The sequence below is a fragment of the Falco peregrinus genome, chromosome 19 (assembly GCF_023634155.1).
Source record: "Falco peregrinus isolate bFalPer1 chromosome 19, bFalPer1.pri, whole genome shotgun sequence".
Lineage (NCBI taxonomy): Eukaryota > Metazoa > Chordata > Aves > Falconiformes > Falconidae > Falco > Falco peregrinus.
Genome location: NC_073740.1, coordinates 6,011,614 through 6,034,898, shown reverse-complemented (window position 1 = coordinate 6,034,898; position 23,285 = coordinate 6,011,614). Strand labels below are relative to the sequence as shown.

The window sequence follows — 23,285 nt, the reverse complement described above, 5'->3', positions numbered from 1 at the left end:
TGCAGCCACAGCTGCTCCCGAGCGTTGTTGCTGTGCCTGGTACCGCTGCACTGATCACCACACGCCACGCTAGTCAGCTCCATAAATAGCTTTAAATAACAGCAATGCAATAAATCACAGCTGAGTGGCTGTGCCAGGGGGGACTGCAGCCAGGGCGGGGGCCCCTGGGGCCTGCCCAGGGGGCCACCCCACTCTGCCCATGCAAGGGCTGAGGTAGATGCGGTTACCTGCACCGGGGTTTGTCCCCTGCGTGGCACAAGCCCCTGGAGCTCTGCTGAGGGGCTGCCCGATGCCGTTCCATGGACAGTGTCCTGGCTGCCAATGGACAATAAATAACCAAATAAATAGGAGCTGCGGTGCCGCTGGGATCGCTCCCTGGCCGAGCCACAGCCCCGATGGGCTTGTGTCACTGCTGCTTGTGCCGGTGGTTCCTGAGGATCTCCAGGATCTCGGCTTTCTGCCTCTCCCAGGCTGCTGATGGGCTTCTCTGCGCCCGGGGCAGAAAGAAGCTGTATTTCAATCTTGGTGGGCGCCGCTCATCCACCACCAGTGCCTGCAGCACCAGGGGCTCATGCAGCGGCCCCCGGCCTGCCAGCATCTCGGTGGCTGCCGTGGCCCCGCTGTAGCGCAGGGTCGCACCACCCGCCAGCACCACGTCAGTCGGGGAAGGCACAAGGACATAGCCACCGTTGAGGAGGGAGTTGCCAGCCGGCTGCCTCAGTGCCAGGAAGACATCCTCACCGCCTTGCGCCGAGATCTGCCGGACCAGGAGGTGCGTGGCACCTGCCGGGATGGTCACCACGTCGTTGTAGCCATAGCTGTGGGGCACAGTGAGGTTGGAGGGGAGATGATGGCAGCCGGCAGGTGGCATGCCCCCAGTCCCACCGCCACCGTTGGGGTGCTTACCGGGGTTTGGTGAAGGAGCCATAGACTTTGGTGCAGCTGGAGCCATCGCCACCGCACATCATGCATTTATCGAACTTCTTCTTGGAGCCAATGACGCGGTCGCAGCCAGCAGGGATGCAGCGGCCCTGCACACACACCCCCGTGCTCTCAGGGGAGCAGGGCGTCCCGTCGGCCACCTGTGGCATGGCACAGCCTCAGCGCCTGCCGGCGGCACCCTGGGGTGCCTGGCGGACAGGGGAACACTCACCCTTGGCTGCAGCACATGGTAGTAGCCCAGGGTTTGGGACTGGCAGGTCAGCTTGCACTGGTCCCGCTCAGAGACGCCACTGTAGCGCGGCACCCAGTCCAGGGGGGCTGGGAGCCCCTTGACGAGGTCAGGGCGATGGTTGTAGGCGGCACATTGCTCTTCCCGGAAGGTGAGGGCTGCCGGCAGCAGTGTGGCACAGTCGGCACCGGCAGCAGCCCCCAGCCTGCCCCCATAACCTGCACCGGGGACCGGTGCAACCCCTGCTCCCCACCCCTGGCCAGCCCCACTCACGGGTGCTGCCGGGACACTCCTCCACGTTGCAGGACTGGAAGCGGGTGCGCTTCCCCTCACAGTACCGGCCACCATGGCGAGGTGCTGGCGCGGTGCAGTTGCGGTGGGAGAGCTGGACGCCACCACCGCAGGTGCGTGAACACCTGCCCCATGGCCCCCATGGCCCCCAACCACCGTCCACAGGTGTCTGCAGCCAGAAAACAACAGGGAGTGTCAAACCTGAGCTGGTGGGTGAATGCCCACCCCGCCGCCTCTCCGGGACTCACGGTGAGCTCCTGCAGGCGGCCAGTGCCAACGCAGAGCCCATCCATGCAGACCCTGCCCGGCGCGCACGGTGTGCCATCGGCCCAGGGGAAATGCTTCGTCTGGCAGACAGAGCGGCCACTGACGTGGCCGGTGCACCACAGCGAGGCGCAGGGCGGCTGCAGGTCACCGCAGTGCCGCGAGTGGGGCCCGAAGGTGAGCTGGCATTGCTGCAGCACTGGGTAGGTGCTGCCCGGCAGCGCTGAGGGCAGCTGCAGCCACTCCAGGGGCTTGTCCAGGAGGCAGTGACCTGCGGGGACATGGCACTGCTACACCAGGGGTCCCTGAGAGCACCGAGATGGGATGTGGCTGCACCAGGATCCCCTGTGCTGGGTCGTACCGTGGCCATTGTCCAAGAAGTCAGTGATGAAGTGGGTGCTGCAGGGGGACCACACCTCACCGGGATCCAGCGAGGAGAGGACAGGGGCCATCATGTGGCGCGTGGCTCCAGAGCGGCTATTCAGCTCCTGGCAGGGCTGGGAGGTGTCGTGCAGCATGTTGAAGATGTGGCCTGTGCCGAGGGACAGTGGTGTCAGCCCTGGAGGGGCTCATGGGTGGCAGTAGGTGTGCTGTGTGTGTCCCCCCCATGCTGGCCCCCGCTGCTCACCCAGCTCATGGGCGACTGTGAATGCCGACTGTAGCCCATCGTCTTCCACAATGGCACAGCTCCGCTCGGGGTCACAGATGGTGCCCACGTCAGCCATGCCCAGCGTGTCGCAGGTGGCTGCCCCGCACAGGTCCTGGGGGCAGGCAGAGCATGGGGAGGTGCTCCAGGGCACCCCAAGCCCAGCCAGCACCCAAACTCTCTGGGGTGGGCCCATCTGAGGGGCACCCAGGGACCCTGCCAGCTCACGACCACCCTGCAGGGACCCCAAAGAGCCCTGCAGTACCCCCACAATAACCCCCCAGCTTTCACCCCACACACACACCTGCCGGGTGAAAAGGATGGCGGTGTCAAAGTGGAGGGGACTGTCCTCGTCGGGGACATTGAGCCCCCTCTGCCACTGGCAGAAGTTGCGGAGCATCTGGGCAGCGTTGGAGGTGGTGGGGGGCCCTGGGGTGCCCTGGCCCAGCACCACCAGCCGCGTCACCCGCAGCTCCACCGCGTTGCCCAGGCTGCCGTGCCGGAAGGACCGGGCGGCCGCCGCCAGCACCGTCAGCAGGTACCGGTGGAGCCCCGCGCCGTGGAACTGGGCCATCGACTCGTCCGCCACCACCAGCATCTCCACGTACCGCGGCACCGAGGCGAAGCGCTGTCGGGAAGAGCGGCGCTGGGGCAGGGCACCGGCGCCAGCCCGTGCCCCCCAGCACCGTGCCCGTGCCAGCCCGGCACACCCCGGTGTCTCTGGGCCCTGCACCAGCGTGTCCCAGTCCGGCCGCCCGCGGCCCCGGTCGCCCCCTCGGGGCGGGTCCCGGCCGCGCCCCTGGAGGCGGAGGGGAAGCCCGCCCCGGCCCGCCCCTGGCCCGGCCCATCTCGGCTCGAAGTATCCCAGAGCCCGCCCATCCCGGTCCCGGTCCGTCTTGGTCCGCTATGTCTCGGTCCATCCCGGTCCCAGCCCACCACTGTTCGGTCCGTCCCGGTCCATCCCATCCCAGTCAGTCCCGGTCCGTCCCGGTCTGGTCCGTCCCGGTCCATCCCAGCCTATCCTGGTCCCAGTCCATCCCATCCCAGTCAGTCCCGGTCCGTCCCGGTCCATCCCATCCCAGTCAGTCCCGGTCCATCCCGGTCTGGTCCGTCCCGGTCCATCCCAGCCTATCCTGGTCCCGGTCCATCCCATCCCAGTCAGTCCCGGTCCGTCCCGGTCTGGTCCGTCCCGGTCCATCCCAGCCTATCCTGGTCCCAGTCCATCCCATCCCAGTCAGTCCCGGTCCGTCCCGGTCCATCCCATCCCAGTCAGTCCCGGTCCGTCCCGGTCTGGTCCGTCCCGGTCCATCCCAGCCTATCCTGGTCCCAGTCCATCCCATCCCAGTCAGTCCCGGTCCGTCCCGGTCCATCCCATCCCAGTCAGTCCCGGTCCATCCCGGTCTGGTCCGTCCCGGTCCATCCCAGCCTATCCTGGTCCCGGTCCATCCCATCCCAGTCAGTCCCGGTCCACTCTGGTCCGGTGTGTTCCATCTCTGTCCATCCCAGCTTATCCCAGTCAGTACCGGTCCGGAGTGTCCCAGTCCATCCCATCCCATCCCAGTCAGTCCCAGTCCACTCCAGTCCGGTGTGTTCCATCTCTCTCCATCCCAGCCCATCCCGGTCAGTCCCGCTCCACTCCGGTCCGGTGCGTCCCATCTCCGTCCATCCCAGCCCGTCCCGGTCAGTCCCCGTCCGGTGTGTCCCCGTCCATCCCATGCCATCCCGGTCAGTCCCGCTCCATCCCGGTCTGCCGTGTCCCGGCCCAGCCGTACCTTGGCTCTCCTCGGGGCCGGCCCCACGCGGGACCGTGCCCCGGCTTCGTCCGGTGCCGTTACGGGACAGGCGGGTCCACGCGCGGCACCGGCGGCGGCGGCTACCAGGAGCGCCAGGAGCGCGCGGCGCATGGCCCGGGCACCGCGACAGCGCCGCGACAACAGGTCCCCGCCGGCTCTGCCCCCGCCGCCTCCTTTTAACGGGCGAGAGAGGCGGCCCCGGGCGGGCGGAGCGCGGCAGGGAGCCCCGGCCCCCCCCCCCCCCCCCGCCCCCCGTCGTTCCGGGAAGGCAGAGCAGGGTCCCCAGGGAGCTGGGCCGAGCCGGGGGATCCCCCTCACCGACACACCCTCGCTGGGATCCCCCTCACTGGGACCACCTGCACCAAGACGCCCTCACCTGCACAGGGACCCCCTCACCAGGACCCCATTGCTGGGGTCCCCTCACCGGGACCCTCTCTCCGGAACTGCTGCAGGGCACCCGCAGGGCAGCAGGGGCCAGGGGCAGTGCAGGTGTCTGCTGGGGGCAGCCTTGGTGTGCCCAGGGTGGGCACGGGGCTGGGGGCACCCCAGGGTGCTCTCCCACCCTGCAGCACCCGCTGCCCCCTAACACCCCACTGCTCTGTCCCCTTTATCCTTACTGGTCCCTTTCATCCCTCTTTATCCTCCTCATCCCACCTTGTCCCCTCCATCCCTGCCCATCCCCTCCATCCTTTCCCATCCTGTCTCTTCCATCCTTCCTCATGCTCTTCATCCACTCCTGCCCCATCCATCCTCATCCTCTTCATTCATCCCTATGCCCCCCATCCCTTCCTGTCCCCTCATCCCAGCCTTCCGGTGCCAGCCCGCCTGTCCCCTCCCCATGTCCGCACTTCCCAGCAGGGCCACCCGTGTGTCACACCCGAGTCACCTCCTGGCCCCCAGCCCAGCTGGGCAGGACATGGGCCACATCCTGCTTCCTCCCTTCTCGGAACGAGGGGGCAGGGCCCAGCTGCCCTCCCTGCCCCAGCACCCCTTAGCACTCCTGTCTGGGGGTCCCCTGGGTGCTGCCATAGGGGTGCTGGTGCCGGTGCCATCCCCGCCGTCCCCAAGGAGAACAACAGGGTGACGCGGCCTGGCACAAAGGGAGCCGGTGGCACTCGGCGCTGCCGCACAAAGAGCCTCTGTGCTGGTGCCCCAGCAGTGCTGGGCTGCACCCACGGGACCTCGCCGGCACCGCAGCCGGGCCTGGCTGGGACGGCACCTGCCCAGCACCCACCCGTGTGCGGGAACAGTGCCGCCATGGGAACGTGGAGCCCACCGAGAGCTTGCCATGGCCTTGGCACCTGCGTGGCCAGCAGCCAGCACGTGCAGCATCCGCCAGGCTCCAGCATCTGCCACAGCCAGCATCCACCAGAGCCAGCATCCCACGGGCTGCAGCATCTGCTGCCTCTGGCATCCGGCACAGCTGGCATCCCCAGGGTCTGACATCTGCTCTGGCCAACATCCGCCACCTTCAGCCACATGCAGAATCCACCCTCTCTGTCATCTGATGGCTCCAGCATCCCCCCAACTTCAGTATCCCCAGCTCCAGCATCTCCCAGTTCCAGCAGCCCCTGCTCCAGCATCCCCCCAACTTCAGTATCCCCAGCTCCAGCATCTCCCAGTTCCAGCAGCCCCTGCTCCAGCATCCCCCCAACTTCAGTATCCCCAGCTCCAGCATCTCCCAGTTCCAGCAGCCCCTGCTCCAGCATCCCCCCAACTTCAGTATCCCCAGCTCCAGCATCTCCCAGTTCCAGCAGCCCCTGCTCCAGCATCCCCCCAACTTCAGTATCCCCAGCTCCAGCATCTCCCAGTTCCAGCAGCCCCTGCTCCAGCATCCCCCCAACTTCAGTATCCCCAGCTCCAGCATCTCTCCAGCTTCAGTATCCCCAGCTCCAGCATCCCCCACAGGCCTGCTGTCTGAGCCATGGGGCACCCCTGGGTGCTGGCAAGGGCTCAGCATCAGGGGCTCGTCCTGGCCCAGCTCCCCTGCCCAAGGCTGGACCCAGCCCCAGCAGGGTGGCCCCGTGCCAGGGGCAGGGGGGGCAGCCAGTGGGCAACATCTGGGCAGCATCAGCCTGCACAGCCGCCATGACTCACGCTGCGTGACCTCAGGAACAGCCTTGACGTGGGTTTGGCTGCTGACGTCACTGGGGACAGTGATGCAGGAGAAGGCCACGGGAACCAGCACGACCCCACGGCTGTGGGGACACGGGGGGGGGAGGGCACAGGGGACATGGGGGGTCCTGGCACAGCGGGATGGTCCCCGTGTCCCCTGGCAGGGGGGCCAAGTCCAGATGCCAGAGTCTGGGAACTCCCCAACGGCGGGGGTGGGGGTGGGGGTGTGCTTGGCGCGGGTGGATGCGGGACTATTTTGGTCACCCCCACCCAGCATCCTCATGGCAGCCCGGTACCTGTCCTCCCAGCACCCGCACAGGGACACTGTGGGTGTCACAGAAGGCGGCAGGGGCCACCCCCAGCTGCAGCGGCCCCTGAGCAGGGAGGTCTGGGGACACACGTCCCCCCGCCATCACGCCAAGACACCGTGCTCCTCTTTCGCCCGCCACATACTGCTCACCCCGTCCCCTCTGCCCCCTCCATCCCCTCCGTCCACGTGCCCGTGCCCGTGCCCGCCGCAGTGCCCTCCGTCCCCTCCCACGAGGCCACCCCGCCCCGCATCAGCCTCTGCCCGACACAAAGATGGCGGCAACGCCCACGGCCGTTTCCTGTTGCCTTTAATAACAGCGCCGGCGGGGCCCCCGCAGCCAATATGGCGGCGCTGCGGGCTTCGCCTGCCCTCCCCAAACATGGCGCCCGGCCCCGCCCCCTGGCAGCGGCGCGGGGGGGGCGGCGCATGCGCAGTGCCAAGGGCAAGATGGCGGCGCTGCGGGCGCTCGGGCGGCTGCGGGCACCTTCGGGGCTGCGGGCACCTTCGGGGCTGCGGGCAGCGGCGCGGCTGGGGCTGGCCCCGGCCCGGTGAGAGCGGCGGGGAGCCGGGGGGCCGGGGGCGGCGGCGGGAGGCCGGGGCTGGGGGCGGCAGGGCCGGCCCCCCCCCCCTCACGGCCTGTCCCCGTCCCGCAGGGCGCACCAGTGGCAGCCCGATGTGGAGTGGGCCCAGCAGTACGCCGGCGCCGTCATGTACCCCAGCAAGGAGACGGAGAAGTGGGTGCCGCCGCCCTGGAACGGTGAGGGGCCCTGGCGGGGGAGGCCAGGGCTCTTGGGCCCGGGGAAAACCTGGGGAGAGAGGCCGAGGCCCTGGGTGGGCCCGGGGCAGCGAGCCGAGGCTCTGGGGGTGCTCTGAAGCCCTTCGGGTGGCCTGGAGGGGATCTGGAGGCTCTGGAAGGGTGTCAGGGGCCGCGGGTGAGCCCTGGAGGGGTGTTGGGGACCTTCGGGGGGGCTCAGTGGGCTCCAGAGCCGGACCGGCGTTCCTCGGATGCCCTGTGGGTGCTCGGGTCTGCGTGGGGTGTGCTCAGGGCCCAGTGGGGCTTACGTGGGGCTGGGGAGTGCCCTGCAAGGACTCAGTGGGGCTCAGGTCTGCCTTGTTCTCCGGCGTGTCCCGTGGGTGCCCAGGTTTCAAGGGATGTGGGTGTAGGGGGCGAGTCCGCTGGGAGCTTTAGCCCCACCTGTGCCCCCCTAAGCTGCTGCAAGGGGCTCCTGTGACGGGCTTTGAGCTTCTCCTTCCTTGCTTCTCCTTGCTGGTTCTGCAAAACTCCCCGTGCCTGGTCTCTGCTGCAGCCCCGGCTCCTCCCTGGCTTCTTGCGCTCCGGGGAGAGCGGTCAGCGCAGGCTGAGCCTCCCAGGAGGCCCTTGGACCTGGCCCAGGGGTCTTGCGTTGAGCTGAGACTGGAGCTGGCGGTCGGGACGCTGTGTTCCTGATGTCCGGCCAAGCGCTGAGCTCGGCTTGAACGTCTGTCCAGCATCCGCTCTGCGTGCCTGTGCTGCTGGGAAAGGCCGAGCACTCTTGGGGGCAGTGGTGCCTCTGGGGGTGGATGTTCCTCCCTGTCTGACTCTCCTCTTTGCTCCCTGAGCAGACAGGGACCCTCTGGCTCACAAGAAAGTCTCAAGTTTGACCATAAACTTTGGGCCTCAGCACCCGGCTGCCCATGGGGTCCTGCGGCTGGTCATGGAGCTGAGCGGGGAGACGGTGAAGAAGTGTGACCCCCACATTGGCCTCCTGCACCGAGGCACTGAGAAGCTCATAGAGTACAAGACGTACCTCCAGGTAAGGTACAGTGGGCTCCCAACGCTTCCCCATCCCAGGGGCTGGTGTCTGTCTGGGGAGAGACAGGGGTGTTCTTTTGGGGTGAGAAAACTAGGAGCTGAGGGGTTGTTGGTGTCCATCTGTCTGCAGCTGTCTGATTGGATGCATCAGCAGTTTCCTTGGTGCACTGGGAAGGGATTATTTGCCTGTTGGGTTTTGCAGCAGGGTTTGTAAACAAGCCCCACTGATTTATTATCCTGATTGGATTTTAATCTTTCTGTTGGCAGGAGAAATGGAGCTTGAAATAGCTCAGGACTGGTCGGGGGGGCACTGCCTTGGCTGGCTGCGGCAGCTCAGGACAGCACCCACGCTCAGCTGTGTGGCAGTGACAGTTTTCAGCTGAGGATGCACAAGGGACTGGGGCCCTTGCAGTGTCTGTGAAAACTGGCAGAGGGATGTTTTCTGTCTTCCTTCATGCCTTATCCCAAGGCAGGGCTGTCCATGTGTCCACTCCAGCCTGGAGCTGGAGCTTCTGGGCTGCGTTTACAGCTGCTGTCGTGCTTGGTGCTCCCTGAACTGGGAGGACACTGCGCCTGGTGGCTGCGTCCCAGCACTCCCCAGCTGCGGTGAAGCTTCTGAGTGCTCTCCATCAGTCCTGGGTGTTTGCTGCCCGGCTGCAGGTGCCAGCTGCTGCCACTCAGGGACGTTTCTTTTGGCAGGCACTGCCCTACTTTGACCGTCTCGACTATGTCTCCATGATGTGCAACGAGCAGGCCTATTCCCTGGCCGTAGAGAAGCTGCTCAACATCCGCCCGCCCCTGCGGGCTCAGTGGATCCGAGGTGAGGGCGTACCTGCACGTCCCCACACTGTTTCTGTGAGGCTCCAGCTCCCATCCCAGAGGCAGGCACTCCTGCCTGCCCTGCTGAGAGCTCATAGCTCTCGGCTTTCTAGGGGCTCAGCCCCTGTTTGCTCTCCCCAAGGAGGGGGCACAAGGCCCGAGGTGCTCAGCCACCTGTGCCCTCTCTGCCCCCAGTCCTTTTCGCAGAGATAACCCGGCTGCTCAACCACATCATGGCTGTGACCACACACGCACTGGATATTGGGGCCATGACCCCCTTTTTCTGGATGTTTGAGGAGAGGGAGAAGGTAAAGTGCAGCACAGCCACACCGGGGGATTGGCATAGGGGCAAATCTGTGGCTCGGTGCTGCCCGCGGGGCCATGCCGTGGAGCAGTGGGCTCTCCTCTGTCCTCACAGATGTTTGAGTTCTACGAGCGGGTCTCAGGGGCACGGATGCACGCCGCCTACATCCGCCCCGGTGGGGTGCACCAGGTAAGGGTGGCTGTGCTGTACCGTGGCTCCTGCAGAGCCCTTCCCATCTGGCGGGGATGTGCGAGGTGTCCCTGGATGGATGACCACCCTTCCCCTGCCTCCCTGCCCGTGTCCCCAGTGCCGCTGGCTGTGTGTGGGCTGACGTCCCTCTCTTCCTGTGCAGGACTTGCCCCTGGGGCTGATGGATGACATCTATGAGTTTGTGAAGAATTTCTCCATGCGGATAGACGAGGTGGAGGAGGTGAGCAGGATGGGAGCCAGACTTATGCTTGAAACCTGGGAGAGAGGGACAGTCCCCATTTCCCAGCACTCTGAGGGCTGGAGTCTTGCGTTGCCTATCCTCTGGGCACGGGCAGCACGGGGTTATTCCTCCTGTGGCAGTAGTGACAAGGTGACACAGGTCAGGAAAGGGGGTGTGCAGCTGGGGAGGGCAGCCGGTGCGAGGGACGGGTGACTAACACCTTGCTGCCTGCAGATGCTCACAAACAACCGCATCTGGAAGAACCGCACCATTGACATTGGGGTGATAACGGCAGAGGAGGCTCTCAACTATGGGTTCAGGTGGGTCCAGTGGCTCCCAGGGATGCCTGGCAGGGGGTGGATCAGCCTCCTGCCCCTGCCCAGCTGTGTCTGAAGGTCTCAGCCCTGACTGCAGGCGTCCCCATGGCTGATTGGAGCTGCCTCAGGGCCTGATGGCGGCTCTCCAGCGACCACAGCTTGGCAAGAGCTGTGACACTGTGTCCTGCCTGGCTTTACTCGCCTGATGTCCCTGAGCCGCCATCCTGTGGCTGCTGCTCAGGGCTGTGGGGAGTGTGCAGGCGGGGGATATGTGGCTGCTTTTTTCCCCTGTGTCAGGGTCCATTTTGGGGTGTGGGGAGGGCCGGGAGCTGGCGTGGGGCTGCTCACCCACCTCCCTCCACCTAGTGGGGTGATGCTCCGGGGCTCGGGGATCCACTGGGATCTGCGCAAGACCCAGCCCTACGACGTCTATGACCAGGTGGAGTTCGACGTCCCCATCGGCTCCCGGGGCGACTGCTATGACAGGTAAACCACGTGCTGTCTCTGCCGGGGGCTGCGGGAGGCCTTGGCAGGGTCACACCTCCACTGTGGGGCTGTGATGAGGCTGCGGCTTCCCCATGGGGCGCCCACTATGCTGGGCGTGGGGTCCTGAGCAGCGTGGGGGTCCCACAGGTACTTGTGCCGTGTGGAAGAGATGCGACAGTCCCTCCGTATCATCCTCCAGTGCCTCAACAAGATGCCTGAGGGGGAGATCAAAGTAGATGATGCCAAAGTCTCCCCTCCGAAGCGGGCAGAAATGAAGGTAAACACGCTGCCTTCCCGCACCGGGCCTCGCTGCTGGCTGCGTGTTGGTGCTGGCGAGCAGGAAACGCTGTTGGGCATGTCAGATGCTTCCGCTGAGGCTTTTGCTGATGTTATTTGCTGCTGCGTCTGTTCCCCGGCTCAGCTGGGGACTGCCTGGCCTGCTGTGTGCTGTCCCTGCCGGGTCTGGCAGCATCTGGGCAGGGAGCACGGCTTTGTGCCGGGAGGGTTCGCTGCCTGCTGAAGCTGCGCCTGAGCTCTGCAGCAGCCTGGCCCCGTGCAGCAGGAGGGAATCTCCCTGCCCTGGCTCTTCCTTGCCCAGCCCAGCTTGGCCAAAAAGCCACTCTGGTGAGGGCAGGTGCTGGCAGAGCAGAAGCCGGCATGGAAGAGATCTGGCAGTGCCCTGCCTCGTCATTCCACATGCTTGTTATGGCCAGTGGCCATATGAACGTGGCCACCACCCTGGTTCCCACGCTTTGCTCTCTGTCACCAGCCGCCGAGGCGCAGGCAGGAGATGGGCAGCGTTTCTTGCCTGCACAGGGCTGCTCGCCCTTGGTGACTGCGCCCTCCTCTCTCCACAGACGTCCATGGAGTCCCTGATCCATCACTTCAAGCTCTACACGGAGGGCTACCAGGTGCCCCCTGGAGCCACCTACACAGCTATTGAGGCCCCCAAGGTGCAACTTCTCATAGCGTTACGGGGACAGTGGGCTCTGTTGTGGTGAAAGGTGTCCCGTGCCACTCTCTGGGGACGTTGTGCTGCTTGTGTCACTGACTGGGTGGGCTGTCCTGTCCCCAAGACTCTGCTCTTGTACCAGACTGATGTTTGAGGGCTGGACAGTGCGGCTGGGATGCAGAGCCTCAGCCCCCCAGCAGCGTCACCATGTCACCAACCCCATTCCTGTGTCCTTGCAGGGCGAATTTGGTGTCTATCTTGTCTCAGACGGCAGCAGCCGCCCCTACCGCTGCAAGATCAAGGCACCTGGATTCGCTCACCTGGTAGGAGAGGCTGGGGTGGCTGGTGGCATCACCATGCTGGTACCTGCGGTGCGGGTGGGATTTGGGCTGGAGGGGACAAGTGCAGCCTGGGATGAGTGCTCTTTCCCGCTCTCCTTGCTGGGCTTGCTCCGCCGCAGCCCCAGCACGTCTGCTGTGACTCCAGCTCGCCTCTCGTGCCTCTGCCGTTAGAGCTGGTTTCCTTTTTCTGCTGATAACTGACCACTTCCCCCAGCTCCTCCCCAGCGGGTCACGCTGGCTGGGGCAGCACCCCCTCCCCTGTCTGCCCATCCACCACGGGCGAGGGTGGGGGGGGGTGGACCCTCTGCCACCACAGCACCCGCTCCGGAAGCAGTGAGCCCCACCAGGCCCTGTGTGGTCACTATTGTTTTGCAAACCCGGGAAGCGGAGCTGTCCCTGCCTGCCTGGGCAGGCCTGGGGCCAGGGTGGTGGGTGCTTGGGGGGCTCTGGAGAGGGGGCTGTAGACTGATGGGGGTCCCTTGTGCTCTGCTTCAGGCGGGTCTGGATCGGATGTCGCAGGGCCACATGCTGGCAGATGTCGTGGCCATTATTGGTATGTTCCCTCCTTGGACTGGGGGCTCCCATGGCTACCGGGGGGGCTTCTGCCCCATTGTGGGGGGCTGGTCATGCTATGACCCCTCTTTCCCTCCTGCAGGCACACAGGACATCGTCTTCGGGGAGGTGGATCGGTGAGGTGCCAGCCCCGCTGTGCCCATCTCCTGCTGTGTGTGCTGCTCTGGGCGGAAGGGTCCCCCTTGCCCCCCCCCCCTCCGCGTGCACCCTTCTTCATCTGAGTCAAATAAAGACTAAACTGGGTCCTTCCAGGCCAGTGTCCCATCTCTGCCTCTTCCCTTATCCAGCCAAAGCCTGGTGAAACCCTCCTCCCTTTCCCATGTGAGGCTTGTGGTCAAGAGCTTCCCCTTCCCGTGGTGGCAGCCCCCTGGTGCAGGCCCCTCCATGGCCGGGAGGAGCCCGGGGGGACCCACAGAGTTTCACCTGCAGCAGCCCAGGTTTGGGTGCTGCTGATTCCTGCAGGCTTTCTCCGACAGCCTTCGTCCACCCCGGGGCTGGTGGGTGCTCCTGCAGCCCCTGTGGCTGACCGCAGCAGGGCTGAGGGAGCTGCGGTACCACCAGGGCCGGGGTGGGCTGGGCACAGGGACGGCGGGTGGCACGTGGGGACCGCGGGGACAGCTCGCTGGGCCCTTGAGCAACATCCCCACCGCCCATTGTGGGAAGCGGGGACGGCTGCGCGGGCCAGTTCCCCAGGGCCAGAGGAGGGGGGAAGCCAGCAGAGGCGGTGCGAGCCGGCCGGGGAGGGGGTGGCGGTGGCACTGGCTCCGCAGTTGCTGATTGCGGCACGATAGCCCCGACCGGCCGGACCTCGCGCGGGGCCTCGTGGAGGGATGGGCACCCGCCTGCTGCTCGCCACTGCCCTGCTGCTGCTGTGGACCCCGGCCACAGGTGGGGATGGGGGTCCTGCGGGGATAGGGAGCAGCTGGGTGGGTGCATGGCCATTGGGCTGGCGCTCTCAACCGCGTACTCGCCGTTTGGTGTGAGTCAGGATCCATCGAAGGCCCCTCCCAGGGTACTTGTGTTAGGGAGGGGCGCCCCAGGGAAGGTCCTGGTGGGCTCCAGTGCTCTCCGACACCATCCAAGGGGGTGTTGGTGCCACCTGGGATCCCCCGGGACCCTCTGCTGTTGGCAGCATGCAGAAAGTGGTGATGCTTGGAGGTGGCGGAGCTGAGCTCTCAGCAGCCAGGATGGGTGCGGGACCCATCCTGGGGCCATGCTGACCCCGGGACACCCTCCCACCCTCCCATTGTCCCCAGAGGCCCTGATGGAGCCGGAGATCTGCTATGTCCTGGATGCCATCCTCTTCCTCTATGGCATTGTACTCACCGTCCTCTATTGCCGCCTGAAGGTGAGTGCCAGGATCCGGCCTCATCTCAGGGACCAGCTAAACCCCTGGCACACCCTGTTTTTTGGGGGGGACCCCCAGGAGGCCAGAGCTCCCAGGGCTTCCCCACCTACGCTGAGGCTTTTTCCTCTTATTTCTTTTGTTTGTTTATTTTTTATTTCGGGCAATCCCTTCGCCCCCCTGCAGTTCCTGGTTCACCGAGCATCGCAGCGGGGAGCCGGCAAGGAGGTAGCAAAGGGCAGCCAGGACTCTGGGTGGTTTGGGGCTGGGGTACCCTGGGAGGGACGGGCCCCCTCAGCCAGCACCCACCCTAGCTGATGCTGTAGCCGCGGAAGGGGAAAGCAAAGGGGAATTGGCTGAGGGGAGGGCTCTGGTGGTCTTGGGGCTGGGAGGGGAAGAAATCCAGGAAACCTCATGGCTTCCCCCCACTTCGCCAGGGATTAGGGGGGGGGGGGGGGGAGGGCAGAGCAGGACAGGGGTGTCTGTGTGTCCGTGTCCCTCATCCTGGCCCCCCTCAGCTCTTTCTCTTTCTCTTTCTCTTTCCTGGAGCAGAAGGAAGAAGCTGTCTATGCAGTAAGTCAGCCTGGGGGTGATGCATTCTGGGGGGGTCCTGTCCTGGGGGGGGCCCTACCTACGGCCGTGTCCCCTGGTGGGGTGCCATGTCCCCTGGTGGGGTGCCGTGTCCCCTGGGGTGCCTGTATCCCACTGGGTGTCCCGCCCCGTAGGGACGCCTCACCCTGGTGCTGTATCCCATGTGCGCTGTTACCTGGGGGAGGGTGCCCTGTCCCCCACTCCCCCCCTGGGAGCACCCACCTTGGGTGCAGCCCCCCACTCCGTAACAGCCCAGGGCCCTTCCCTGGGGCAGATGTTGGGTGGGAAGCCCCCATAGTGGGGTGACAGCCTGCAGGGGGGTGGCCATCGTGAGGTGGGGGTGAGCACCCCGTAACCCCCTCTCCCATGCAGGGGCTCAGCGGTGAGAGCCAGGAGATGTATGAAACCCTCCAGATGAAACATTCCTGACTGTGTCCTGCTGCCGCGCCACAGACGTTCCTCGTTGCCCTATCCCCCCCCAGCAGCTGGGGACGCCCCTATGCCCCCCCCCCATTCCCTCCCCCAGGACTGTGATGGAGAACTGGAGCTTTTCCCCCCTGGAAATGGCTGGGTTTGGCCCTGAACTGCCTCCCGACCAGGCACTGGCACAGCCTGAGCACTGCTGCTGTGCTGGGACCTCCTGAGCCAGTGTGGGGCTGGAGCTGCCTGGGGCACATGGTGCTGTGTCCCCTCACCCAGTAAAGCAGCACCAGTGTAAACAGAGCAGGAGGGTGTGTTGTAATGGCACGGTGACGATGGCACCGGCTGCTGGTGGGGCTGGACACGGCGTGGGGACAGTGATGATGGCAGCTGCCAGCAGGGCTGGGTGCTCGACAGGGACAGTGGCACCGTGTCCTGCTGGGGACAGGGACCCCTTGGGGATGGTGGCACCATCTGATGGGGTTAGAGCCATGGGGACAGGGGGACGGTGGGGCTGGAGATGGTAAAACCGGTGCCCAGCCGCAGCTGCTGTGTGTTTCTGGGCAGAGGAGATGCTTCTGTGGAAGAAAAACCCCACCATTTCCCCATTTAACTAAAAAAAACTGTATTTTGGGGGCAATACCATGGGAACGGCTCCTGTGCCCTGCTGTGGCCCTGCAAAGAATCCCCCAGCACCCCCGGTGGGGAGGGGACCAGTAGCAAGAACCCAGCACCTCTGAGCCTGGGGGGGGCCCTGGGGGCTCCTCAGGCTTTGGGGGTCCCGCTGCAGGGGGAGCAGGGGATTGCTGGCAGCACTGGGGAGTCTTGGCAGGAAGGGGGAGGACTGGGAGGGGGAACGGGGAGCCCCTGAGGGTGCTGGGAGGGGGAAGGGGGAGCACTGGGGTCACTGTGTAGCCCCACACAGGATCCCCCCCCCCCCCCCAACTCGAGTTGGGCTCTGCTGATCCGGATCGGGCCCCGAGCCGAGTGGGTGCCCCATGGCAGCCGTGGGGTTTGTGTCCAGGGGTTTTCCCAGGGTATGTGGGGGGGGACACACCCGTGGGTGCCCACTGGTGGGGACACCAGCATGCACCAGTGCAGGGGCGGTGTCCCTGGTGTCACGGGATGTTCTCGTAGATGTCACTTGGGAGTTGTGGCTGCGCATGGGGACCTGGCAGCACCGCGTACGTGACAGGTGGCTCCCACGGGGGTGGGGGATGGGGGGAGCCCCAGGGGGGCCGAGATGCTGATGTGCCTGGAAGAGAATCGGTTCGGGGCGCAGGCTGTGGGTGGTGGCACACGCGGGTGGCGTCCCCTGTCCCCTTACTCACTGTACTCACACTCACCCTGCTTGGTGACCACAACATGGGTGTACAGCACCTCCTCGTCCTCCACCTCCTTGTTCTTCAGCACCCTGGGGTGGGCTGCGGGCTCTGGCAGGTGACCCTCAGGCTCCGGGGGGGCAGTGGGGTCCCTGCGGGGACAATGGGGTGTCTGGGGAGGGGGCTGTCCCAGCCCTGGGGGAAGGGGCTTTGCAGCTGGACCCCCTTGCCCACTCACTCACCTGCCCTGGCTTCTCCTGGTGGCTGCAAGGCAAGAGAGGGGCATTAATGGCCCTGGGGGTTCCCGGGGTGACAGTGGTGAGGGACCCCCGGGATCCCAAGCCAAGGGCCCTGGGGCTCAGCCCTGCATGGCCAGGAAGGAGAGGCGACCCCCCCCCCCAGACCCCTAGACCTCTGGCACCCCAGGCTGGCAGTACCAGGGGCTCAGCCCTGCACACCCAGATGAGATGGGGGAACGCGGGCTGCCAGCAGGGAGCACCCCCAAACTACCCCCCAGCACCCCGGAGCTAAGAGCACTGGGGGGCTCAGCCCCAGCCAAGACGGGGGACACGGGGTGCAGCCCCATCCACCTCCTCCAGCTGGTGCGGGAGTCTTTCACCCCACCCAGGACCACTGACCCCCAGCCCCCAGCGCAGGTGACCCACCTGCACGATGCCGGCGCCGGAGCTGCCAGCCCACGGCAGCGAGCAGGAGCAGGAGGGGCACGCTGAGCCCCGTGGCCATGGCTGGGGACAGAGCGGAGATGAGCCTGTGTCAGCCCCGACGCCGGGGGGCTGGACCCCCACAGGGACCCGGGGAGGGGGGGGATGAGTGCGACCCCCACCTGTGCCCTGATGCTGCCATCCCTGTCCCGGCAGCACCACCGAGAGGGTGAGCACCGGGCTGCGCGCCCAGAAGACGCGGTGGGTGCCCAGGCTGTTGGTGGCCAGGCACTGGTAGGTGCCGGCATGCTCAGGCCCCACGGCCCCCAGGGACAGAAGGGGCCCCCAGCCCAGCTCCTGCCTGTCCCGCAGCCAGGTGAAGTTCACGGGTGCGGTGCCTGCCCGCACCGAGCAGCTCAGGTTGAGGTTTTCACCCGCCAGCACCGACGGCTCCGTCCTTGCCATCGCAATGGCAGCACCGGCCACCGGCACTGCCAGGCAGGGGGACAGTGCCGGCGTCAGAGCAGCGGCTGCTCCCCGGCGTGGGACCGGCCGATGCTGCGGGTGGGGGGCACCCCAAGCCGGAGGGTCCTGCTCACCCAGGACGGTGACCCGCAGCGGCGGGCTGTCGGCTGTGGTGCTGCCATCGGTGACGGAGCAGTGGTAGCGGCCGCTATCCTGGCGCCCCACGGCGTGGAGCTCGTAGCGGGGGCCCATGGCCAGCGGTGTGGCTGAGCCCTGCCGGTGCCAGGAGAAGGAGAGGGGCCCCGTCCCCACGGCCACCGAGCAGTTCAGCGCCAGGCGGTCGCCCTCCACCACCTGCCCGCCGGGGGGCTGCGCCACCAGGGACACCCCTGAGACTGGGACCCCTGCGGGGAGGAGATGGGCAGGCACAGGGGACCGCAACCCGTGGAGAGGGGGGACCCCAGGGAGGGATGGGGGGGCCAGAAGAGCGAGTGGAGACCCAGGCAGGGGTGGGGGGACCCCAGGGAGGGACAGAAGGATGTGGTGAGAGATGGAGGGACCTGGGAAGGGATGGGGGGACCTGGGGGGGCTACCCAGGCCCGGTACACCCCCATCCCTCCTGCACACTCACTGTACACGGTGACAGTGACCGGGGCGCTGTGTTTCCACACGCTGGCTGTCTCTGCCCACACTTCGCAGTAGTAGTTCCCTGAGTGAGACAGCCCCACAGCCAGCAGCTGGAGTTGGGGGGAGCCCTGGGGCCCCCCAACTACCACCCTGTCCTTGTAGAAGATGTACTGGAGGTGGGCAGGGGGCCGCAGGGGGCTGGAGTGGCTGGAGCAGTTCAGGGCCAGGGGGCTTCCCTCGGTGATCTCGGCCGGGCCCTCCAGGCGCAGCACTGGCACCGAGAAGAGCTCTGGGAAGGAGCCGGGGGGGGCGACGGTGACCCCGAGCCTGCTAGGTAGGGGCAGGGAGGCTGCACCACACTGGGTGGGTGAGGGGAGTGGGTGCTCACCTTGCACTGCCACCATTACCGGTGCCGATTTCTGCCACCCTACTAATAAGTACTGCACCACAGCCTGGCAGTGGTAGTGCCCGCTGTGGTGCAGCTGCAGGGGTTGCAGGTACAGCTCAGCCCCCAGGGTGGGATCCTTCAGCACATCCCGCTCATGGAAGAACTGCACCTGGCTGATGTGCTTGTCCTTCCAGCCCCGGCAGCGCAGCTGCAGCCTGTCCCCTTCCAGCAGCGTCCGCGCCGGCACCTGCAGTATCAGCCAGTCTGCAAGAGAAGGCTGTGGCAGCTGGTGCACAGGGATGCAGCCAGTGGGCTCCCATTGCATGGGGAGGCATTGGTGTGCAGGGGGATGCACCAGCATGCACGGGGATTGCACCCAGTGATGCGCAAGCGATGCAGCCAGTGTGCACACGGATGCACCTGGGTGCACAGGATGGGCTCCTGTCACATGAGGGGCAAGAGGCTGTGAAATGGAGCCCACCCAGAGCCCTGGGGACACCTGCAGGTGTCGAGAGCACCAATCCTGCCCCTCACCATTTGAGAAGCTGAGGGTGATGGGGGGGCTGAGCTCAGCACCGGGGCCGCGGCACTGGTAGCTGCCGCTGCCAGGGTAGTCTTTGGAGGCATGGATGCGGTCAGATCCTTCCTGCCACCACAGCTTATTGTTGATGTACCAGTAAGTGGGGCCAGGCATACTGGAGCCCCGGCAAGTCAGCATCACCGTCTCAGTCTGGAACACCGGCGTCCAGGGAGGATCCAGCGTGAGCTGGCTGAGCTGGGTGCCTGCGGGGTGACAGGGGATGCCAGGCTGCCAGGCCACCCGGGGTGCCTGGGGACAGCAGGGTCGGGGACCGGCAGCGAGGACTCACCAGCGAGGCCGAGGGCTTGGGCTGGAAGGGAGAAGGGAAGAGGGGCTGGGTGGGGACTGCTGCCACGGGGACACCAGCACTCAGGGGACAGGGCTGTGGGGGCTGTCCCCAAGCTGTCCCTACGGGGTCACTGGCACCCATGGGAAAGGCCATGGGAATGGTCCCCCAGGGCACCCAGCAGAGCCCAGGGGACATGTCTGCATCAGAGCCACCCATGCATCACATCTGTGTGCCATGGCTACCCCGAGCTGGCACAGGTCACAGGGACATGTCTGCCCCCTCCACAGCCCCATCTCCATGGCCCCATCCCCATGGTCCCATTCCTATGGCACCTGTCCCCATCCCCACAGTGCTCGTCCCCATGTCCCCATCCCTACAGTGCTCATCTCTGTGTCCCCATCTCCACAGCCCCATCCCCATGTCCCCACCCCCACAGGCACCCCAGCCACATGGTGTCAGTCCCCACACCTCCACCCCTGTAACGCCTGTCCCCGCATTGCCATCCCCACCGCCCTGTTCCCACTGGCCACCCCAGCCCACAGTGCTGGGCATGCTGGGCATGCTGGGCATGCTGGGCGTGCAGCCCCGTGGGCTGGCTCTGCTGGCATTGGGGACCTCAGGGGACCCCGCAGCCACCCCGCGCTCCCTGCCACGGGCTGGCCAGTGCCACTGGATTCTGCCTCAACCCACTGCTTCCCGAAACAGGGAGGGATCCAGGTGCCCATCCCCATGGCATCAGGTCCCCTGCCAGCCCCACGGCCCGTGCCCGAGCACTCACCCCAGAGGAGCACCACCAGGCTCCTGGCCATGCCGTGGCTGCCAGCCCTTTGCATAGCGGCTTTTTGGGGAAAGGGGAAGGAACGCTGCTTCCGCGTCCCCACGCCTTTGCCCCAGCCCCAGGGCACACGTGGCTGGTGCGGTGTAGCAGGGACCGGGGCCAGCCGGGTTCCGCAGGGGCCTCTGACCCCGTTGCCCAAGGGGCCCCCTGGGCACTGGGACCCACCAAGGACACAGGGCACAAGTGGCCCTGTGGGCGATCTGCACCCATGAAGGGCTGAGACCCCCCTGGCTGGAGCCCCCGACGGACTGGGACCCCCGAGGGGCCGGGACCCCCGAGGGGCTGGGACCCGCGAGGGGCTGGGACCTCAGGAATCAGCATCCCGTGGGCTGGGACTCCCAGAGGGCCGGGATCCCGAGGGCTGGGACCCGAGGGACCGGGACCCCAGGGCCGGGACCCCGTGGGCTGCCCCGGCTCCGCGGTACGGGGTGGTCGCGCCGCCCCGACTGAGGGGCCTCACGCCACGCCCCGGGCGCTGCGGCGCCGCCTGGCGGACGCAGTGGGGAACGGCGCCGCGCGGGGCGGGGCTCGCTGGCGGGAGGCGGGGCCTCCCGGCGGAGGCGGACCCGACGCCAAGATGGCGGCGGAGCCGGGCCCGGGCCCCGACCCGGAGCTGGAGGAGCTGCTCGACAGTAAGAGAGGGGGCCGGGGGTCTGTGGGGTGCAGTGGGGCAGGGGTTCTTTGAGGTGCAATTATTGGGGGGTGCAGTGGGGCAGGGGGTCTTTGGGGTGCACTTATTGGGGGGTGCAGTGGGGCAGGGGGTCATTGGGGTGCAGTGGGGCAGGGGGTCTTTGGGGTGCACTTATTGGGGGGGTGCAGTGGGGCAGGGGGTCTTTGGGGTGCTTACTGGGGCACAGCAGTGTGAGGGTCTCAGGGCAGCCCCCCCAAGACGGGGCTGGCATTGGGGTCCGTGGGGCAGAGCAAGGCAGGGGGGGCCAGCCTGTGCCACAGGGTGGGGGTCATTGTGGGGTGCCAGGAGCTACTCCGGGGATGGGGGGTCCCTGGGCCAGCGGTGCCCGGCGGCCCCCCTCAGCCCAGCCCCTCCCCAGGTGCCTTGGACGACTTCGAGAAGGCCAGGCCCGCCGCCCCCCCCCCCGCCGCCCCCCGCCGGGGCGCAGCCCTCGCTCAGCGCCGCCGCCAAGGTGCGCCGCTGCCAGGATGCGCCCGCCGCCCTCGCCCCAGCTCGCAGGGAGGGGGGACACACTGACACGCGGTGGGGGGGGCTGACCGTGCCCCTCTCCCCAGGCCTCCCTCTTCGCCTCGCAGGAGAGGTTCTTCCAGGAGCTGTTTGAGGGGGAGCTGGCCTCGCAGGCAGCGGCCGAGTTCGAGCAGGCCATGCAGGAGCTGGCCCGGGAGGAGCCGCACCTGGTGGAGCAGTTCCAGAAGCTGTCGGAAGCGGCGGGCAGAGTGGGTGAGTGGGGCCGGCACGCGGGCGGCCCCGCCGGGCGCAACCCCTCAGCGCTGTTGCCAGTGGGTTTAACAAGACGGCAAAGCGGCGGCCGCCCTCCCTGGCTGCTGGCTCGGTTGCGCCAGGGTTGGCGTGTTGCAGCCTGCTGAGACCTTGCTGTGCCAGCAGCGTGGCAGCACCCGAATCGGCCCCAGCAACCTCTTGCCGGCAGCCAGGGATCCGAGGTCACGGCAGAGCAAGCAGCGTGTGCCGGCCCAGGGTGGGATGGGGTTCTGGGGGCACTGGCGGTGGAGGGGTTCCCACCATGCTAGGTGGTTTGGTTCAGCTTGGGGCTGGCTGGCACCTCGCTGGCGGTGCAGTGCCAGGGCTCACCAAGCTCCGCCAGCCACTGCCGTGGTGGAGCAGGATGGGGGGAAGATTTGGGGGGCTTTCAGGGGATACCTCGGTCCTGCAGGCTCTCAGGACCCCCATTTGGGAGCAGGGTCCCCAAGACAAGACCTTGTCGTGCGGGGTGCCACAGGGTGCTCGGGCTCCCCCCCTCCCCAGCCAGCATCTCCTGGTCCCTGCAGGCAGTGATGCGACGTCACAGCAGGAGTTCACCTCCTGCTTGAAGGAGACGCTGAGCGGCCTAGCCAAGAACGCCACCGACCTGCAGGTACAGCCGCCCTCCCGCCAGCCAAGCGAGGTCCCCCCGGCGGTGACCCCATCCCAGGGGGGTGCTGACCATGTCCTTGCAGAGCTCCTCAGCCTCAGAGGAGGAGCTGGCGAAGGCGCTGGAGGGGCTGGGGCTGGAGGAAGGCGACGGCGAGGGCAGTGTCCTGCCTGTCATGCAGAGCATCATGCAGAGCCTGCTCTCCAAGGATGTGCTCTACCCCTCGCTCAAGGAAATCACCGAGAAGGTGTGTGGGGGGGGGTCTGGCAGTGCCAGGGCATGGGACACACGTGGCAGTCCTGGCGTGACCTGCCACCGTCCCCACACAGTACCCCGAGTGGCTGCGGCAGCACGCTGAGGCGCTGCCAGCTGAGCAGTACGAGCGGGTACCGGGCGCAGCATGGCGTGATGGGCCGCATCTGCCGGCAGCTGGAGGGTGAGCAGCCAGGCGAGGGCGAGGAGGAGCGGCGGGCACGCTTCGAGACCCTCCTCGACCTCATGCAGCAGGTGAGTAGTGAGGGGACAGACACCCCTGACCTCCCCAGTGCCAGCTGCACCCCCCTCCAATGCCACGCTTAACCCCCTGTGTCTCCCCCTCAGCTGCAGGACCTGGGACATCCACCCAAGGAGCTGGCCGGGGAGTCGGTGAGTGTCACCGGGAGCCCCTTGGGGGGGCGGGGGCCCCACCCGGACCCCCCCCAGACCCCTGGGTCCCCCAGCTCACTCCCCCCTCCTCCCCACAGCCCCCTGGCTTCAACCTGGAGCTGCCGGGCGCGGCGGGCGGCGAGCAGTGCTGCCTCATGTAGCGCCAGCAATGGGACAGGGGTGCCCACGGCCCCCCAGCGCTGCACTGCCAGGGGCAGCCCCTGCCTCGTTACAGACTAATTGAGGCCCCCGACGAGGATGAGGATGAGGATGAGGATGCCGAGCAGAGCTGGGGCCACAGCGCGGAGGAGCGGGGCTGGACGTGGCAGCTCTGCCATCCGGCACCGGGGGGTGGGCCAGGGGGTGGGGGACGCAGGGACCCCCGGCCTGGGGGCACGTATGTCCCCCCGATGTCTCCAATAAAGGTGTTGGCAACTACCGTGGCTCCC

The 23,285-nt window shown here is 66.8% G+C and overlaps 5 protein-coding genes across 10 annotated transcripts; 3 read left to right on the top strand and 2 right to left on the bottom strand.

Annotated features, from left to right (window-relative positions):
• Nucleotides 1–76: 76 nt before the first annotated feature.
• ADAMTS4 (ADAM metallopeptidase with thrombospondin type 1 motif 4) lies at nt 77–4,313 on the bottom strand. The gene is made up of 9 exons (XM_055792100.1): nt 4,145–4,313; nt 2,677–3,000; nt 2,355–2,487; nt 2,088–2,258; nt 1,711–1,997; nt 1,445–1,631; nt 1,154–1,329; nt 907–1,082; nt 77–818 (listed from the first exon to the last, which is right to left on the bottom strand). Exons 1-9 carry the CDS (start codon nt 4,274–4,276, stop codon nt 407–409), a joined length of 1,998 nt encoding a protein of 665 aa, XP_055648075.1. The 5' UTR covers nt 4,277–4,313; the 3' UTR covers nt 77–406.
• Nucleotides 4,314–7,003: 2,690 nt separating this feature from the next.
• NDUFS2 (NADH:ubiquinone oxidoreductase core subunit S2) lies at nt 7,004–12,868 on the top strand. Its single transcript, XM_055792119.1, has 14 exons — nt 7,004–7,138; nt 7,244–7,347; nt 8,193–8,383; nt 9,082–9,202; nt 9,397–9,509; nt 9,620–9,694; nt 9,858–9,935; nt 10,170–10,255; nt 10,619–10,738; nt 10,886–11,015; nt 11,596–11,691; nt 11,930–12,013; nt 12,527–12,584; nt 12,687–12,868. The coding sequence occupies exons 1-14, from the start codon at nt 7,017–7,019 to the stop codon at nt 12,722–12,724; spliced, it is 1,416 nt and encodes a 471-aa protein (XP_055648094.1). The 5' UTR covers nt 7,004–7,016; the 3' UTR covers nt 12,725–12,868.
• Nucleotides 12,869–13,303: 435 nt separating this feature from the next.
• On the top strand, nt 13,304–15,263 carry FCER1G (Fc epsilon receptor Ig). The gene is made up of 5 exons (XM_055792160.1): nt 13,304–13,492; nt 13,861–13,952; nt 14,136–14,177; nt 14,502–14,522; nt 14,913–15,263. The coding sequence occupies exons 1-5, from the start codon at nt 13,435–13,437 to the stop codon at nt 14,967–14,969; spliced, it is 270 nt and encodes an 89-aa protein (XP_055648135.1). The 5' UTR covers nt 13,304–13,434; the 3' UTR covers nt 14,970–15,263.
• A 305-nt stretch (nt 15,264–15,568) lies between these two features.
• Nucleotides 15,569–20,352, bottom strand: LOC101924534 (Fc receptor-like protein 3). Of its 6 annotated transcripts, none has more exons than XM_027796534.2 (10): nt 20,072–20,352; nt 18,959–19,207; nt 18,425–18,688; nt 18,041–18,325; nt 17,544–17,813; nt 17,127–17,435; nt 16,948–17,028; nt 16,525–16,546; nt 16,301–16,434; nt 15,569–16,215 (listed from the first exon to the last, which is right to left on the bottom strand). In XM_027796534.2, the coding sequence occupies exons 1-10, from the start codon at nt 20,124–20,126 to the stop codon at nt 16,079–16,081; spliced, it is 1,806 nt and encodes a 601-aa protein (XP_027652335.2). In that variant the 5' UTR covers nt 20,127–20,352; the 3' UTR covers nt 15,569–16,078. The 6 variants fall into 6 exon arrangements, 4 of the variants coding, with proteins under 4 accessions (XP_027652335.2, XP_055648078.1, XP_055648080.1 ...); XM_055792103.1 differs by having other exon boundaries at nt 16,307–16,434; XM_055792105.1 differs by having other exon boundaries at nt 18,425–18,671.
• On the top strand, nt 20,347–23,274 carry PEX19 (peroxisomal biogenesis factor 19; the record flags this gene model as incomplete). Its single annotated transcript, XM_055792424.1, is given in 9 exon segments — nt 20,347–20,763; nt 21,181–21,273; nt 21,377–21,542; nt 22,109–22,194; nt 22,277–22,438; nt 22,521–22,577; nt 22,579–22,698; nt 22,792–22,836; nt 22,935–23,274. Coding segments are annotated over 9 exon segments (1,209 nt in total), but the record flags the coding sequence as incomplete, so codon positions are not given.
• Between the last annotated feature and the right edge of the window lie 11 nt (nt 23,275–23,285).